The sequence below is a fragment of the Aethalodelphis obliquidens genome, unplaced genomic scaffold (assembly GCF_003676395.1).
Source record: "Aethalodelphis obliquidens isolate GAN/ISIS:26980383/991018 unplaced genomic scaffold, ASM367639v1 scaffold31, whole genome shotgun sequence".
In the NCBI taxonomy this organism is placed as follows: domain Eukaryota; kingdom Metazoa; phylum Chordata; class Mammalia; order Artiodactyla; family Delphinidae; genus Aethalodelphis; species Aethalodelphis obliquidens.
In genome coordinates, this window is record NW_020837975.1 from 9,272,146 (window position 1) to 9,290,397 (window position 18,252).

An 18,252-nucleotide genomic window follows, 5' to 3' on the forward strand; every position below is an offset into this window, starting at 1 on the left:
GAAGCAGGGATTTTGAATATTACTACAATATTACTACAATATTACTAATATTACCACAATTGTAGACATTTTAAAATAATAACACTTTTCTCCCCTTTGGAGTTATCTTCTTTCTTTTTCTTTTCTTTTTCTTTTTTCTTTTTGGCTGCATAGGGTCTTTGTTGCTGTGTGCAGGCTTTCTCTCGTCGTGGCCAGCGGGGGCTACACTTTGTTGTGGTGCGTGGGCTTCTCATTTCAGTGGCTTCTTTTGTTGCAGAGCATGGGCTCTAGGCGCGTGGGCTTCAGTAGTTGTGGCTTGTGGGCTCAGTAGTTGTGGTGCACGGGTTTAGTTGCTCCACGGCATGTGGAATCTTCCCAGACCAGGGATCAAACCCGTGTCCCCTGCATTGGCAGGCGGATTCTTAACCACTGCACCACCAGGGAAGTCCTGGGGTTATTTTCTTAGGTTATTTCCCCAAAGTGGAATTCCCAGGTTAAAATTAAAGTTTTGATTCTATGACACCAAAATGCTGTAGAGCCACCAGTTCAGTGTAAATATACTTGGGTCGAAATATCTTTGTAAAATTTGTACAGCTGTCCTTGCAGAAAGCCGTTCTTTCATTTAACTGAAAGTTGTCGAGCTTATAGTAAGTGCCAGGTATCATGTTAAGCTCTGGGGACACAAGACAAAATCAGCAATTCCTACCTTCTTCCAGTCTAATTACTCATCAGTTTGAGAAATTCAACTATTCTTGGGTGTTACATCTTTCTACTGCATCCCTGACATTCTCATTCTTTTATTCTCCTTGACTCTTCATTTCTCCTGAAAAATACTTAATCTGTCATTTCATAGAGGCTTTTAAAAAGTCACTATAGTACTATGTTTGTTGAACTGATTCAAACATTACAGTAAAATTTTGCTGTAATTCCATCTCCCGGAGAAGACCAGTATGAATAATTCGGTTAGTTATCATTTTTAAGTCACCATGTACTAAGTGCCTACGATATACTTGCCAATTATTGAGTTATGTCTAGGAGGGAGCTATTATTAGCCCCAAATTATAGACAAGGAAACTGAGTCTTTAGAGGTTAAGATTACACAACTTCCAAGTGGCTGAGTCAGGATTCAAACCCAACCACCTCTGTCTGACTCCAAAATCTGTGTTCATATTGAGCATAAAAGAGTAATTTCTTAAACACTTTAATGGTTAACGTCTAAAGATGGTTATAGAGTCATCTAAAAATAAGATTGTCTTGTCATAGGCTTGGATGGGAGTTCTTGGATTTCAAAGCCAGTGTTTTTGTAGAAGTTTTTACAAAGTGTATTCACTTTGCTAGGGTGGTCATAACAAAATATCACAGTCTGGTGGACTAAGCAACGGAAATCAATTTTTTTTTTTTTTTTTTTGGCCGAGGCTTGTGGTTTGCGGGATCTTAGTTTCCCGACCAGAGATTGAACCCAGGCCCCTGGCAGTGGAAGCTCTGAGTCCTAAACACTGGACCGCCAGGGAATTCCTGGAAGTCAATTTTTCTCACAATTCTGGAGACTAGAAGTCTGAGATCAAGGTGTTGACAGGGTTGGTTTCTTCTGAAGCCTCTCTTCTTGGCTTATAGATAACTGTCTTATTTGTCTTCACATGGTCTTCCCTCCTCCGTGCATCCCTTCTGTGTCCTCATCTTCCCTTAAGTACACCAGTCATATTGGATTACAGCCCACACATTTGACCTGATTTTACCTTCATTACCTCTTTAAAGGTCCTACCTCCAAATACACATTCTGAGGTACAGAGGGGGGTGATTAAGACTTGAACATACAAATTTTGGGACCGGGGAGACACTAATCAGCCCATAACATAAAGTGAATCTAAAGGTGTTCAGTACACAAAGTAAGTTGGATAACAGGATACTTTGCCTTACCGTGTTCACTCCTAGGGTTGTTTCAGAAATATTTATTTATTTATTTTCCAGAAATATTTATGAACATCCGCTATGTTCAAGGCTTGGTACTAAGCTAGGAACATAAAAACTATGGAAGATATGGTTCCTGCCTTCAAGGAGCTCGCAATCTCTCTGGAGAGCCATTTAGAGAGACCAGAGGTTCTGAAGCTCAAAAGCACATCAGTGTCATCTGGAGGGCTTGTTAAACCATAAATCACTGAGCCCAACCCCCAGAGTTTCTGATTCAGTGGATCTGGAGTGGGCCTAAGAATTTGCATTTCTAACAAGTTTCCAGGTGGTGCTGGTCTGAAGACCACACACTTTCAGAACTGCTGGGCTAGACGTATCAGGATCACATGTGATATGTATCACTGAGGTGGCACAGGTGCTTGGAGAGCACACAGGAGGGGCCATTTTCTGTTTTCATGCTAAAGCAGCTGAGGAGACAACTGGGAAAGTCCCTCTGCACCTGAAAATTCCCCAGAAAAAATTTTAGCATTTAATTGTAAACATATTATGGTAAGAAGCGATGCATTGCTTATACCATTAATTTGCTACTTGGCAAATATTACCTTTCATTACTAATTACATCTATATAAGAAAACAGAAAGAGCCTGGGGTGGTAATCAAGTCTGGATTCTATCCTTGCTCTAAAAAGGCTATGGGAACTTTGGCAAGTCACTTCCTACCTCTGAGATTTGGTTTTGGTCATCTATAAAACTAAAAAGATTAGATGAGAAGATCTTTATGTTTCCTTCCAGCTCAATCTTCATGATTCTATATATCTTGCCTTATCAGGACAGAAAGACTCATAAGCAGGAACTAGAACTGTGTCTTTTGCCTCTGTGTGTCTCTGTGGCACAGTACCTTGGACATAGTAGCTGTTCAGCAAATGTTTATTGATTAACTGACTGAATTAGTCAATACCACTGCAAAACACAAAAGATTCTTGTCTCACAGCCATAGATTATAGCTTCCCCTCACCCTAAGGCTAACACTTAATCCCACATGCTTAGCTGCCAGAAGATCTCATTTTCAGCAGCCATTCCTCTTTGTCACCACTCACTCACACCGTTAACTTTTCACATTGTTCCAGTCCCCATTCATTTCTCTTGGGCACAATATTGAAGGAAATTATCCATTGACTCTATTGTCTTTCCATTCATTACCTTGCTTCCTGATTTTATTTAACCTGGCTCGTGGCCCTCTGTGCTCTGAGTGTGACCTCTAACACACAAAGAGCTACCCCATACATTGTCTATGTTTTAATCAGCATATATCCATGTACTAGGGCTTGTGCCTCTCTCCCCTGTGGACCTTGGGCAAGTTTTTTTACCTTCCTGGGTATAATAATAATCAAGAGGATTAAAGAAAAAATATATGTACATGTGCCATATGAATATCATATATATTAATATGTATGTGCAGTATATATGGCACATAAAGCGATTAATTAGACTAGTGCTTAGCACACAGTAAATGCTCAATTAATATTAGATATTATCCCTATAAATTAGACTGTACCTAATTCTCTAAGCTTTTGGCTTAGGAACCTGACAATCTTAATTTATTAAAGCGCTTTTCTGAGAAAGGCAAAAATTTGCTCTGAACTCTTTATTTTTGAAAGCGCAACAACCACTTGTCTTTTCATTATGATATATATATAATAAGAATAGCAGGGGCAAAGACTGAGTCAGGGAAATTCACAGAATCTTAAATGTGTTCTCTTCTGGGTTTAATTCAATTCAGTTTTTTAAAAAATTGTCTGGGACTTCCCTGGTGGCACAGTGGTTAAGAATCTGCCTGCCAATGCAGGGGACACATGTTCGATCCCTGGTCCAGGAAGATCCCACATTCTGCAGAGCAACTAAGCCCGCAAGCCACAACAACTGAGCCCACGTGCCACAACTACTGAGCCCACGTGCCACAACTACTGAGCCCATGAGCCACAACTACTGAGCCCATGAGCCACAACTACTGAACCCACGAGCCACAACTACTGAAGCCTGCACGCCTAGAGCCCGTGCTACACAACAAGAGAAGCCACCACAATGAGAAGCCCGCGCACCGCAACGAAAAGTAGCCCCCACTCACCACAACTAGAGAAAGCCCCATATGTAGCAACAAAGACCCAACGCAGTCAAAAATAAATAAATAAATAAACAAATTATGTGGTTTTAAAAAGTTTACAATATAGTCTCTACGCTTGAAGAGCTTATGGTCTCATTGGAGAAACATGGATCCTTTCATGGTGGACACTCAGTTAATGCTTGCTGCTCTTAAAGATGATGCTATGAAGACAGTGAACAGATAACAGAAGAATATGATTGTGTCAGATTACTAGTACAATAATTGCTGTGAGTTTAAAAGCTATTGGCTGACGCATAGCACGGGGAGATCAGCTCGGTGCTTTGTGACTGCCTGGAGGGGTGGGATAGGGAGGGTGGGAGGGAGGGAGAAAGAAATAAAAAAATAAAAAATAAAAGCTATTGGCTGAAATGATCAGAGAAAGCTGCAAGAAGTCCAAATGGCCTTGTGTTGGTCTGTAAAGATAGACTGAACTCAGGGATATATATGTAATTTGGGCTAAAGTATGGAATCTGTGTTGTCTTTACAGCCCTGCACAAGATGACTGGCTCTTTGCCAACATACCTCCCATTCATAAGAGTGACTTCAGAGGTAATTCTGATGACTGCCAATGATAAGTTTGTTTCTCATCTAGTGAGTGGGTGTCTCTCTAATAATGCAGCATTACTGAACACAGAAACAAGCTTAATCTATCCAGGGAAAAGTAGCACTATTTCTTTAAAGAGGATAGAACAGTTCACTAGTTCTCCAGAGTGAGCAAGATCATACTTAGGTATTCAAAGAAAGGTTGACAAAATTATACATTGAGGGCTTCCCTGGTGGTGCAGTGGTTGAGTGTCCGCCTGCCGATGCAGGAGACACGGGTTCGTGCCCTGGTCCGGGAAGATCCCACATGCCGTGGAGTGGCTGGGCCCGTGGGCCATGGCCGCTGAGCCTATGCGTCCGGAGCGGGAGAGGCCACAACAGTGAGAGGCCCGCATACCGCAAAAAAATAAATAAATAAAAAATAAAATTGTACATTGAAGGCCATAAAAAATGGTTCCATATTTGTAGTACAGTTGTTCTAGTTCTAGCTGTGGTGAGCTGTCCACGTTTGTTTTAGCAGCACCCAACCTAAAAAAAGAGCTAAAACAGAATTGGAAAAGAGGAAGTATATGTTGAAAATGTAAGTTTCTCTAAATTATTGAGTGGATTTCATCCAATCATGTTAATGCATGTCTTCTTTGTCATTTGAATCTTGAGCACCCTGTGTGTTAACTACAGTGTAAGCTACTATTCCCAAACCGTAAGTTTCAAGAGATGATTTGAATAGAGAATCTTCCTAGTTTCTTCTTCAATAAAGACTGAAATAAAATCTATCATCTTTTTCATCTCTTTCACATTTTGCCTCATGACATCAGGAGGTCCTACTGATTTTTCTCTCTGGCTTTCTGCTTTCAATTTATTTAAAGAAACTATTATTCATTCATTTTCCATGCATTGGGGAATACAAAGAACATCACACAAAGCATCTTTTGCAAAACTCCTGAGGTTGCTCCCCGCATTCTGTCTGTCCTTACCACCTATTCATATCTTACTCATCCTTTAAGATCCACGGTAAGTTCTACATCCTCCATGGAGCCTTGCCTGACTTCTTCAGCCTCCTCTGAATGCTGCTCTTGTGGATGATACCCTCAGTTAGAACTTAATCATAGCTTACCTTGTTAAATCCCTTAAACTCATCTTGTGTTCCTTGGGAAAGCAGACTGGCATGATGGGGAGGAGATGTCTGCGCCACTCAGCTATGTTACTTTGGGCAAATTACTTCTATCTGTAAACCAGTGAAGATAGTAAAACTGCCCATGTCACAGGATTCATATGAGGATCCATGTAAAGTGCTTAGAAAAATGGCCAGTACATCTCTGATGCTTAATTTTGGCTGCTATCACAGTGTCACTTTTGCTGCTTTCACTTGACCCACTGTCGACACTTAGCCTTACCATTCAATGAAAGGATGGTTTCTGCCCTCAGTACGTTTATGATCTAGTTATAGAGACTAAACAAATACAGGAAAGTAAAGCTGTATACTATTAAAAGACAAATGAGATATACAATAAACAAATGTTTTCATTACCATCTTTTTAGTGTCTAGCAAGATATTCCATGAAATCTTTTTGAGCAAATTTTTTTTTTCCTTTTCTTTAGGTGCGCTTTGTGACTTTTCCAAGTCTTGCATCAACAATTTTATTCTACTTTTTAGAAGATGGCAGACAGTCCCCTCATCAGCTTTCAAACATATGAATTCTCTCTTTCTGTCTCTGTCTCTGTCTCTGTCATGCACATATACAGCCCCTATTCTTTATCAGTTAAGCATGCAGGTTTTTGTGCATGTGCCTGTCTTTTTGATCTACGGCATACATTTTCCTCGTCTTCTAATAAGGTATTTTATAGCAGTCTCCAGGCTTCCTGTAGCCTTTATACATTCTAAGCTACTCCATTTTTTTTTAATCTATCCAGTAATACTCAGGAACTATAAAATCTTTGTGTACAGTGCTTTTGATAAATATTGATTATTTTTACTGAAATTGTCAGTACTAAATGTGTAAAAATCCAAAAATAAATCTAGGTTATTTTTATTCTTTAAAAAAAAAAAAGGGACTTCCCTGGTGGTACAGTGGCTAAGAATCCGCCTGCCAATGCAGGGGACTGGGTTTGATCCCTGGTCCAGGAAGATCCCACTTGCCATGGAGCAACTAAGCCCGCGAGCCACAACTACTGAGCCCAGGCGCCGCAACTACTGAAGCCCACACGCCTAGAGCCCGTGCTCTGCAACAAGAGAAGCCACCGCAATCCTGTGCACCACAACAAAGAGTAGCCCCCTCGCTGCAACTAGAGAGAAAGCTCACGTGCAGCAACGAAGACCCAACGCAGCCAAAAAACACCAAATGAATTGGTAATGAATTTAAATATACTTTACTGAATAATAAAAACCCTTTCTCCAACCTTGCTGAGAAAATTGGAAGCTGACTAAAGGAGATTTATAAACTTGAAGCAAATGTCACATCTTATCAAGGACAAGAACCAGTTCAAACTTGACTACATAGATTTCCTGACTATTCTGAAGCTGGGACATTCTGGATTTCTTAGCTGTCCACCACTACCACAATTATTACAACTTAAAAAGGAAGCTTTAGTCTTTTTATTTTTATTTATTTATTTATCTTAAAATTTATTTTATTGAAGTGTAGTTGATTTACAGTGTTGTGTTAATTTCTGCTGTACAGCAAAGTAATTCAGTTATACATATATATATACATTCTTTTTCATATTCTTTTCCATTATGGTTTACCACAGGATATTGAATATAGTTCCCTGTGCTATACAGTAGGACCTTGTTGTTTATCCATTCTATACATAATAGTTTGCATATGTTAATCCCAAACTCCCATTCCATCCCTCCCCCACCCCCCCTCCCCCTTAGCAACCACAAGTCTGTTCTCTAGTCTGTGAGTCTGTTTCTGTTTCGTAGATAAGTTCATTTGTGTCATATTTTAGATTCCACATGTAAGTGATATCATATGGTATTTGTCTTTCTCTTTCTGACTTACTTCACTTAGTATGATAATCTCTAGGTCCATCCATGTTGCTACAAATGGCATTATTTCATTCTCTTTTATGGCTCAGTCATATATATATATATATATATGGCACATCTTTATCCATTCATCTGTCGATGGCCATATTTAGGTTATTTCCATGTCTTCGCTATTGTAAATAGTGCTGCTATGAATATAGGGGTGCATGTATCTTTTTGAATTATAGTTTTGTACCTATATATGTCCAGGAGTGGGATTGCTGGATCATATGGCAACTCTATTTTTAGTTTTTTGAGGAATATCCATACTGTTCTCCATAGTGGCTGCACCAAATTACATTTCCACCAACAGTGTAGGAGGGTTCCCTTTTCTCCACACCCTCTCTAGCATTTTTTATTTGCAGACTTTTTAATGATGGCCATTCTGACCAGTGTGAGGTGGTACCTCATTGCAATTTTGACTTGCATTTCTCTAATAATTAGAGATGATGAGCATCATTTCATGCGCCTATTGGCCATCGAGGCTTCAGTCTTTTTTTTGTTTGTTTTTGGCCATGTGGCTTGCAGGATCTTAGTTCCCTGATGAGCAATCGAACCTGGGTCCCTGGCAGTGGAAGCGCAGTGTTCTAACCACTAGACCACCAGGGAATTCCCAGAGGCTTCAGTCTTTTTAAATTTAGACTGTTTCATGTCAGTTTGTAGCGGATTTTCACATATATTCCACACATACGAAATACGTGTGAAATTGAAATTTTTCTAAATAATTCTATAAATGTTGAGGTAATTGGACATATTTTAAGATATAAAAAGAAGTGTACTGCAGTTGACCTTCTCCAAATTTTCCTCTTTCTATTTATTTCATCAAACAAGGAGAGAGTAAAATAAAAACTAATGGTAAATTTTTCAAAATTAAACATAAAATTTTTAAATGCAGTAATTCTTATTTTAGGAGAGAAATGAGATGCAGACCCAAATTATTTCTATCCAATTAATTGCAAATAGCTTATAGAGTAAGAGCCATACAGACCTAGTTATATAAGTGCATCAACTAGACTCAGAGGTACTTTAAAAGACAGCGAACAGGCATCCCCCTTTCAAACCTCTTCTAAACTGTAATTACAGAAATTGCTGAAGTCATTCCTTTGACAATGACTTGATTAAATCCATATCAGGTAGAATATGGAAACCACCTAAGGATTAATTTGGCTATTGTTCAAATTAACATGAACAAATTCTCCCCTTTCCAGAGAACTGTTAGCATAATTATGGCCTTTATATTTCCAAAAGCACTTGTCATTTAATTATTAGTGTGATTTTTCTGATTCTTTGTTAGAATCTTTGAGACAGCACCAGTTGTGCTTGTTTTTATTATTACAACTATAGTTTGATGAATCAAAACATCAAGTTCCCTACCTTCAAAGAGTAACTTTTAACTCAAAACATACTTGAATGTTTAATAATTATCTTTAAAAGCAGTTTTAAGTAAATAAAAGCTCTTTGCCAAGCAAGGTCCATGTTTTGTAACTTCCAGCTGTGAAGAACCCACCATATTAAATGTTAATTACCTCAGCTAAAACTAATTAAGTATTTAGCCCTACAAAGATCTAGAGAAAGTGAAAAGGATTGAACTTGATTTAATGTAGACAACTTTTTTTTTTTTTTTTTTGGCTGCGTTGGGTCTTCGTTGCTGCATGCGGGCTTTCTCTAGTTGCAGTGAGCAGGGGCTACTCTTCGTTGCGGTACGTGGGCTTCTCATTGATTGGGGTGGCTTCTCTTGTTGCGGATCACGGGCTCAGGCGCGTGGATTTCAGTAGCTGCACCACGCGAGCTCAGAAGTTGTGGATCGAGGGCTCTAGAGCACAGGCTCAATAGTTGTGGTGCATGGGCTTAGTTGCTCCGCAGCATGTGGGAACTTCCAGAGCTAGGGATCGAACGCGCGTGTCCCCTGCATTGGCAGGTGGATTCTTAACCACTGTGCCACCAGGGAAGTCCCTATAGAACTATTTTGAATCACATTCTCTCCCAAGATGATTAAAATCAAACTAGCTAGCATTTTATCTTTGAAACCTCCAAGGTGCAAGACCATTCCAAAATTCTTCCTTTTCATCATGATTGTCATAATCACAATCAGCATCATTGCCGTCATAGCTAATATTTATTAGTTTACTCTGTTAGTCTACATGCTTTATGTGCAGAATTTTTTTTTTAATATAAATTTATTTATTTATTTTTGGCTGCGTTGGGTGTTCGTTGCTGTGCGCGCAGGCTTTCTCTACTTGCGGCGAGCGGCGGCTGCTCTTCGTTGCAGTGCGCGGGCTTCTCATTGAGGTGGCTTCTCTTGTTGTGGAGCATGGGCTCTAGGCGTGGGGTTCAGTAGTTGTGGCACACGGGCTTAGTTGCTCCGCGAAATGTGGGATCTTCCTGGACCAGGGCTTGAACTCATGTCCCCTGCACTGGCAGGCGGAATCTCAACCACTGCGCCACCAGGGAAGCCCTATGTGCAGAATTTTATTTGCACCTTACAACAGCCCTATGATGTAGGCGCTATTATTATCTCCATTCAAAGTCTAAAGCTTAGAAAGGTTAAGTAACTTGACGAATGTCACATAACTAGTAGGTGCCAGATCCCAGGTCTGAAAGCAGGCTAACTCAGGTTAAATGTTGTTCTTAACCTTTATTTTATTTTGCCTAAGCCCACTTAATTCACTTAAATTTGGTATAAATTGACTTTAATCATGACCTTTTCATTGAGACCCATTTTGATCTTCCCCTTCATTAACAAATGTTGGATAAAGTATTCATTCAAGGAATGGGAAGACAAGATATAAATAACTGAAAAGTTAATAGATTTTTTTTAAAAACCAAAAAAAAGAAACACATGATTGTCAGATAAGTGGAATAGACAGTGAAAGAATGCTTGGTGTTTCTTTAGCAATCTGGGGTGGAACTACAATTGTGTCCTGAAGTCTGGAAAGACTAAATAAAAGTGAAGAGGAGATGATATTCTCAGAACAGGTTGACTGCCTCTACAAAGGCAGAAAGTGTGGAAAGTGCTAGGTGAGTGGGAACAAGTGAGAACAGTCCAGTAGGGCTTATGAAAGGAAAGGAGTGGTAGAGGGGACCGAGGTGGGGGTCACGTACATTGATACTTGATGTCTTACTCAGTGCTAAGGACAGTTTTAGACCCCAATAAGAGGAAAGCTTTGAATACTCAGGAGTTGAATTTGGGTCATTTCATCTCTTCCTCTCTTAGCTGTCGTATGACCCTGTATCATCCTATTTATGTTTCATTTTCCTATCTGTAAAAGAAGGAATAATTTTTGTTCCCTTGGGTTTTCTCCTAGTCATCAAAAATGAATGAATTAGGCCACAGTACACAAACAAAAAGAAAATATGTAATATTTCATGAGATAAATTAAGTTGTGAAATATCTGGGCATTTTTATATAACAAGTGCTGTAGAAAACTTTTAATGAAACATTTAAATTCATTAATGACTGCAGCTATTCAGATCCTTGGATCTCCTCATTCTTCCTTTAAGTGGCAGGAACTTGAAAAAAATTAAAATAGGATGTAGTTAGCTTTCAATTACTTAGGCCCTGACAATTCAATTTATGGATTACATAGAATTTTAATTTACTCATTTCACACGTCGTTATCAACTCTACAAGAAGTTTAAAAGGACAAAGGATGAAAGTCGAATTGGTCAGTTTCCATGTTATTTCCAAGGGGGGCAGGGGGGCGGATTTCCTTTGAGTCAAGACTCGGGGTCAGCCAATAATTGCTAGTATTGCCTGACTGGTAATAACAGGCTGATGAAAAGGTGAATACAACGTGAAAACTCTGATTAAATCAAGCGCGCCCTCCCACCCTCGCTTTCGATGAGGAATTTTCTTCTCTCTCCCGCCCTCACAGAAGGGGCTGAGACAGCATCTGGCATCACAATACTAACATTTGCTTCGTGATTTCCTCTTTATAGGGCACTCTGACACACATCACTTCTTAGGCATCAGGATTCACTGGAACCTTTCAGAATTTTAAAAATAAAAATCTGCTAGGGAATCTGGGGGCTGATCTTTTCACCGGCTGTGACAACCGCGATCTGGACCCCTCCCCCGAGTGAGCGGAGCTCTCCCCGTTTTATTCCAGGCCTGTGACACCTCCACTCCCTCCGTGAAGCCGCCGTGACTCATATCTTGCAGATCTTTCGCCCCCTACGCGCTCCCAACACACAACCCCCGGGAGATCCAACCCGAGCCCACAGCGCGTGGTCAACCCGCCCAAGCCGACTTGGAGGTCTTGCGTCTGAGTCACACATAAAGACCACCCTCGTCGGCATCCCCACACACACAGTCCCTCACACCCCGGCGCGCCGGCCGCCCGGCCTGAGACACCAACGCCCGTCGTCTCTGCGCAACTTGTTATGCTCCAGCTCGAGCCCTTGACCCAAAAACCCCGAGAAATGGAGAGCTACAGAGCCGGCCTCGGGCGGCCTTTGATGGCTTTGTTATTGTTTGGGTTTGAATCGATACGCCCCTCCCCATCCTTCCTCCCTAGCGGCTCGACACCCAGCTCCCGCCTACCCGCACGCCCCGCGCCCCTCCCCCTCCATTTTGGCGCCTTTTCCTTCCCGCCACGTCGTGGCGGCGTAGAGACCATTCTGACCGCAAGAGCTGGGCGGGGGCGTGGGCGTTGCGCGCCGTGTTATGCAGATCAATCGGCTTCTGGTTGGCTGGAGATGCGGCGGCGGGGGCGGGGCCGGGGCGCGGCGACTGAGCGCGAGGGGCGGGGGTGGAGGGGAGTCGCCCTGTCCCGCCGCTTCCCCACCCCCTCTCCTCCCTCCTCCGGTCCAGCAGCCCAGCTCCCCGCCTAAGCCTCCCGGAGAGGCCCCGCCCCATCCCCGCCCGCCCGCGCGCCCCCCACCCGCCGGCGCGCTCCGCCCCTTTACTCCTGGCGGCAGGGCGAGCCGGGTGTCTGCTGCAGCGGCCGCGGTGGCGGAGGAGGCCCGAGAGGACTTGGCGGCAGCGGCGGTGGCGGCGGCGGCGGGACCGGCAGCAGCAGCAGCAGCAGCAGCTACAAGCTCCCTGTGCCGCGGCGCTGCGGCACAAGCCCCACGAGCCGCCCACCCCTCCGCCCTCAGTGCTGCCTGACCCCGCCGGCGTGTCCGTCAGCCGCCAGCCCCCGGCAGCGCCCCCAGTCGTCCTCCGACTCGCCCTCGGCCTTCCGCGTCAGCCGCAGCCGCAACGCCACCCGCAGCCTCAGCCCCAGCCGTAGGCACAGCCACCGGCACAACCCCAGCTCTTGCTGCAGCTCCTCCAGACACCGTCCCTACGCCGACATCCTGGAGGTTGGGATGCTCTTGTCCAAAATCAACTCTCTTGCCCACCTGCGCGCCGCGCCCTGCAACGACCTGCACGCCACCAAGCTGGCGCCCGGTGAGCGCCCCCCCCCAACCCGAGGATGGAGTGGCGGCTGGACCTCCAGGGTAGGAGCTGGGGGCTCGCGGGCCGGCACTGAGTCCCCTGTGACTCGCTCTTTCCTAGGCAAGGAGAAGGAGCCCCTGGAGTCACAGTACCAGGTGGGCCCGCTCCTGGGCAGCGGCGGCTTCGGCTCGGTCTACTCAGGCATCCGTGTCGCCGACAACTTGCCGGTGAGTGGGCGGCCCGCCGCGGGGAGGGCGCGCCGGACGGGGGGCGCACGGGTGTGTTTGGCCCGGGCGAGGGAACCTAACGCTCTCTGGGGGGCTTTCCAGGTGGCCATCAAGCACGTGGAGAAGGACCGCATTTCAGACTGGGGAGAGCTGGTGAGTACCCTGGAGGGGGCGACCCCCAGGATGGGTGGGGTGAGGGGCACCCTCCGACTCCCGCCCTAACGCAGCCCCCTCACCCCTCTGCAGCCTAATGGCACCCGAGTGCCCATGGAAGTGGTTCTGCTGAAGAAGGTGAGCTCGGGCTTCTCCGGCGTCATTAGGCTCCTGGACTGGTTCGAGAGGCCCGACAGTTTCGTCCTGATCCTGGAGAGGCCCGAGCCGGTGCAAGACCTCTTCGACTTTATCACGGAAAGGGGGGCCCTGCAGGAGGAGCTGGCTCGCAGCTTCTTCTGGCAGGTGCTGGAGGCCGTGCGGCACTGCCACAACTGCGGGGTGCTTCACCGCGACATCAAGGACGAGAACATCCTTATCGACCTCAGTCGCGGCGAGCTCAAGCTCATCGACTTCGGGTCGGGGGCGCTGCTCAAGGACACCGTCTACACGGACTTCGATGGTGAGCCAGGCCTGGGGGCGGAGCTGCCCGGGAGGGAACTGCCCAGGTGACTCGGCCTGGCCTGGAGGCCTGGGTAGGCTTTCCTCTCCGGCCCTTTGTAAAGGTCATCGGGCCGCCTGGCTCTATGCTAGCAGGGGTGGGGCGAAGGAGAGCTTCCCAGCGTAGGAAAGCCGGGGATTTCAAGCCAGCTGAACCTGTAATGTTTCTGGCATGATTTTATTTTTTAAGTGGAATTCAGTGGGTTCCAAGCTTTCCCGATGAATAAGAGGTTGCGGGCAACCGGCCGTAGCCCAGATTTCTGAAGTCTGACCCAGTTTCCCCGCCAGTAAAAGGATGGGAGGGGGGAAGGGGGAGGAGAGAGCGGGAGAGATGAAAATTGACGCCGGTTTTGTCATTTTTGTTTTGTTTTATAAGGGAGTTAGTTTTCGGTAAGGTAGTTTTTAGAGCTGCAGGTTTTCTTCTCCCCTTTGATTTAGGGACGAATAAGGAATAGAAACAGTAGTTTCGCTAAATAATTCATTGTTGTTGTTGGGTTTTTTTGTTTTTTTTTTTGGTGTTGTGGGGTGAGGGAGTCGGGAATGAATGTTGTGAAATAAGATCTCTTGCTGGTTTGAAAATTAGTTGGGTGTCTCCGCAGAGAGGATGAAAACCTATCCTAGGGAGGGGCTTGGAGAGGGTTCTTTCAGAAAAGAAGGGAGAGCTTGAGATCAAAGCACGGGAGGGTGGGTCATCATCTGAGCGGCTTAACCTAACGAACGACAGCCTTTCAAAACTTGTGACTGGGGCTTGTGGTTTGTGTTTATTTGCCCTTGGAGGACGCTGGGTTGGGCTGCATTTTTTTGTATTTAACAGTTAATGGCTGGCCGGGTCCTCCCATGTTTTTTCCTTCCAGTCTTTGCTGCCCCCTGGTGAGCACCAGCGGGATGGCCCCACTTTTTTTTTTTTTTTTTTTTACAACTCAAAGTTTGTAAACAGGAATCACGTGGTCTGAAGCCAGCCCTGCCTCTCTACCTTTCCAGTGTGGGGAGGAAGGGGTGTGGGTGTCTACCCCTACATCCAGAGGGTGGGGAGGAAGGCCTTTCAAAGGGCACCCTGACTTAGGATACTGTACAAGTGTCCTTGCCTGGGTCATATCTGAAATGAGACTCTCACCCAGCTCCTGGGCAAGGACATTTAATGCAGTTTAAGGATAGTCTGTGGGATACCTCCCTTGATTTTGCAGATGTTCATCCCCTCCTCCCATTGAGGGTGGTCCTACCACATACAGCCCTCAGGCTTTGGGTCTGCGGCCAGCCCTGTTTGTTTCTTGGAGCTGTTTATGGTCTGAGCTGGTAGAGAAGTGGGTAATGCTTTGGGTTGGAGAGCTGCCATAAGCTTCTCATCCACTCCTTTTAGCCCTGGCGGGGGGAATGGAGTTCACCCAGCTGCTGAGAGAAGTAGGGTGGTGCTTTTTTTTTTTTTTAAGAGTTACTCAGCAATACCTCTCAGTTGCTTTGTGTTTTATTTTTGCTAAAAGTATGTTTTCCTTCCTATTCCCCTGGCTTGCAGGGACCCGAGTGTATAGTCCTCCAGAGTGGATCCGCTACCATCGCTACCATGGCAGGTCGGCAGCCGTCTGGTCTCTGGGGATCCTGCTGTACGATATGGTCTGTGGAGATATTCCCTTTGAGCACGATGAGGAGATCATCAGGGGCCAAGTTTTCTTCAGGCAGAGGGTCTCTTCAGGTAATTTCTGCGAAGCCCTTTATTGAGGAGAGGCAGGAATCACGAGGCTGTTAGTCCTCAGGGATGGTCTTTGAGTTTGGAGAGCTTCAGTCTCCAGGAGATACCATGGCCCTTGCCTTAGAATTCTAGGCAAATGATTCACACTTGAGAGCTGGTCTGCAGGAATCAAGTGGTTTGCATTTGAGGGTGCCTTGGTGGGGAGTCAGAGGAAGAGCGTGTGTGAGAATATTAAGAAAAGACCATTTAGTTTCACTGAAAGGTTTTTTTTTAAGTACCAAAGGATCCTGATCCCTCAACTCCTGGCTGTTTTGCCAGGGAGTGAAAAATTGAGGGCTCTTTGAGCCTTCTCCCTTAAGGCAGGCTCTCTTAAATACTGTGGTTCCAGTGACCTCATCGTGGGTGGTGTTCATATTTGTAAGTCGGTAGGTGAATTGAATCACCTCATCGTGCTTAGTGATGTCTCATCAAAATCTCTTGTCATCATCTTTCCTATTTCTGTTGAGTGGGCGTCGTGGGAAAGGCCCTAGCTATTGAAGTTTGAAAACTACAGGTTTAAGAGAGGAGCTGTTTTTTAGCTGAAAGCATACTGGAGCATCTAGGTGTTAGTTAATACCTTCTCATTGAAGAATAAGCATTCTAGAAAGGGCAGGCTCTCTGTTGGATCCCTGACTTGTGGGCCCCTGGGAAGCAAAGTGGGAAGACCTTTGAACTGCAAAAACAAGTTGAGTCATTCATAACCTCTATCTTGCTTTCTCTAGAGTGTCAACATCTCATTAGATGGTGCTTGGCCCTGAGACCATCAGATCGGCCATCCTTTGAAGAAATCCAGAACCATCCATGGATGCAAGATGTCCTCCTGCCCCAGGAAACTGCTGAGATCCATCTCCACAGCCTGTTGCCAGGGCCCAGCAAATAGCTTCTCGGGCAGGTTCTCCCCTCTCTGTCAGATGCTCAAGGGAGGGGAAGTGTCTGTTTCCAGCTTCCCAAGTACCAGTGACACTTCTCTCCGAGCAGGACAGTGCTTGATACAGGAACAACATTTACAACTCATTCCAGACCCCAGGCCCTGGAGGCTGCCTCCCAAAGGGAGGAAGAAACTCCACTCCAGCCGTCCTAGGCTTCAACTCCTCCCATAGAAGCTCTCCTTCTCATCGGTGTCCAGCATTGCTGGACTTTGCAAAATCCCAGGGGTGGCGGGTGGGGTGGGAGTGGATCAGAATCCAGCCATGGAACTGTTCCCTTCATCAAGAGTTCTGCTGAATGCCGTGATGGGTCGGGTAGGGGGAAATCGGGTTGGGGTGGGATAGGACTAGCACCATTTTAAGTCCCTGTCACCTCTTCCGACTCTTCTGAGTGCCTTCTGTGGGGACTCCGGCTGTGCTGGGAGAAATACTTGAACTTGCCTCTTTTACCTGCTGCTTCTCCAAAAATCTGCCTGGGTTTGGTTCCCTCTCTTTCTCCCCCACCCCTTCCCCCCATCCTTCATATGAAAGGTGCCATGGAAGAGGCTACAGGGCCAAATGCTGAGCCACCTGCCCTTTTTCCACCTCCTTTAGTAAAACTCCCAAGTGAACTGGTCTTCCTTTTTGGTTTTTACTTAACTGTTTCTAAGCCAAGACCTCACACACACACACACACACACACACACAAAAATGCACAAACAATGCAAATCAACAGAAAAACTGTAAATGTGTGTACAGTTGGCATGGTAGTGTACAAAAGGGTTGTAGTTGATCTAATTCTTTTTTAATTTTGCCTTTAAATTATTTTACCTGTTTTTTTTTTTTGTTTTGTTTTGGGTTTTTTTTTCTTGGAAAGACGCGCATTCTAACCTGGAGGTCAATGTTATTTATTTATTTATTTATTTGGTTCCCTTCCTGCTCCAAGCTTCCACAGCTGCCGCCATAGTTTTCTTTTCTCCTTTCCTCCTCTGACTTGGGGACCTTTTGGGGAAGGCTGCAACGCTTGCTCTGTTTGTTCATAGGGTGACGGGACTCAGGCGGGACAGCTGCTGCAGCTCCCTGACTGCTGCGGGCCCCCTCGCCTGCTTACCCGAGTGGGCATGGGGTCTGTGGGTGATGGGGGAGGGGCATTGCTGACTTGTGTATATAGCATAGATTTATGAAAAGCAGTTCTGGATGGTGTGCCTTCCGGATCCTCTCTGGGGCTGTGTTTTGAGCAGCATGTAGCCTGCTGGTTTTATCTGAGTGAAATACTGTACAGGGGAATAAAAGAGATCTTATTTTTTTTTTTTATACTTGGCGTTTTTTGAATAAAATACCTTTTGTCTTAATTTGTGGCTTATGTGTTGTCCATGCAGAGGCATGCTAATGCGCGTTAATTGAACGCTTGGTAAATGCCAAAATCTATCCTGGGAGGAAAAGGAATTTTCAGCCTGAATCTGGTTCCCTTCAGTAGGACTTCTGGGATAGTCACCTTTCTGAAATGAATGTATGGCCAAAGGGTAGATGAACCAATCTTGTGTGGACAAGATTTGGCTGGAGGGGCCCAATGCAATCCCAACCTCTATTCCCAATGCAAATTCTAGTAGAGCTGGGCTAATATGGCATATGTGGCTATTTCCCAGTGCTAGTCAGATTTCATGAAATGGCCACTGGTGACTAGTAGCTGTGGAACAATAGAGCATTTCCATCATTGCAGAAAGTTCCACTGGACAAGGCTGACC

General features: G+C 45.0%; 1 protein-coding gene across 1 annotated transcript; it reads left to right on the plus strand.

The window, feature by feature from the left end:
• The first annotated feature begins 12,482 nt into the window (after window positions 1-12,482).
• Window positions 12,483-17,859, plus strand: PIM1 (Pim-1 proto-oncogene, serine/threonine kinase). Its single transcript, XM_027127109.1, has 6 exons — window positions 12,483-13,013; window positions 13,122-13,228; window positions 13,331-13,381; window positions 13,475-13,841; window positions 15,390-15,566; window positions 16,325-17,859. The coding sequence occupies exons 1-6, from the start codon at window positions 12,932-12,934 to the stop codon at window positions 16,480-16,482; spliced, it is 942 nt and encodes a 313-aa protein (XP_026982910.1). The 5' UTR covers window positions 12,483-12,931; the 3' UTR covers window positions 16,483-17,859.
• Window positions 17,860-18,252: the final 393 nt, after the last annotated feature.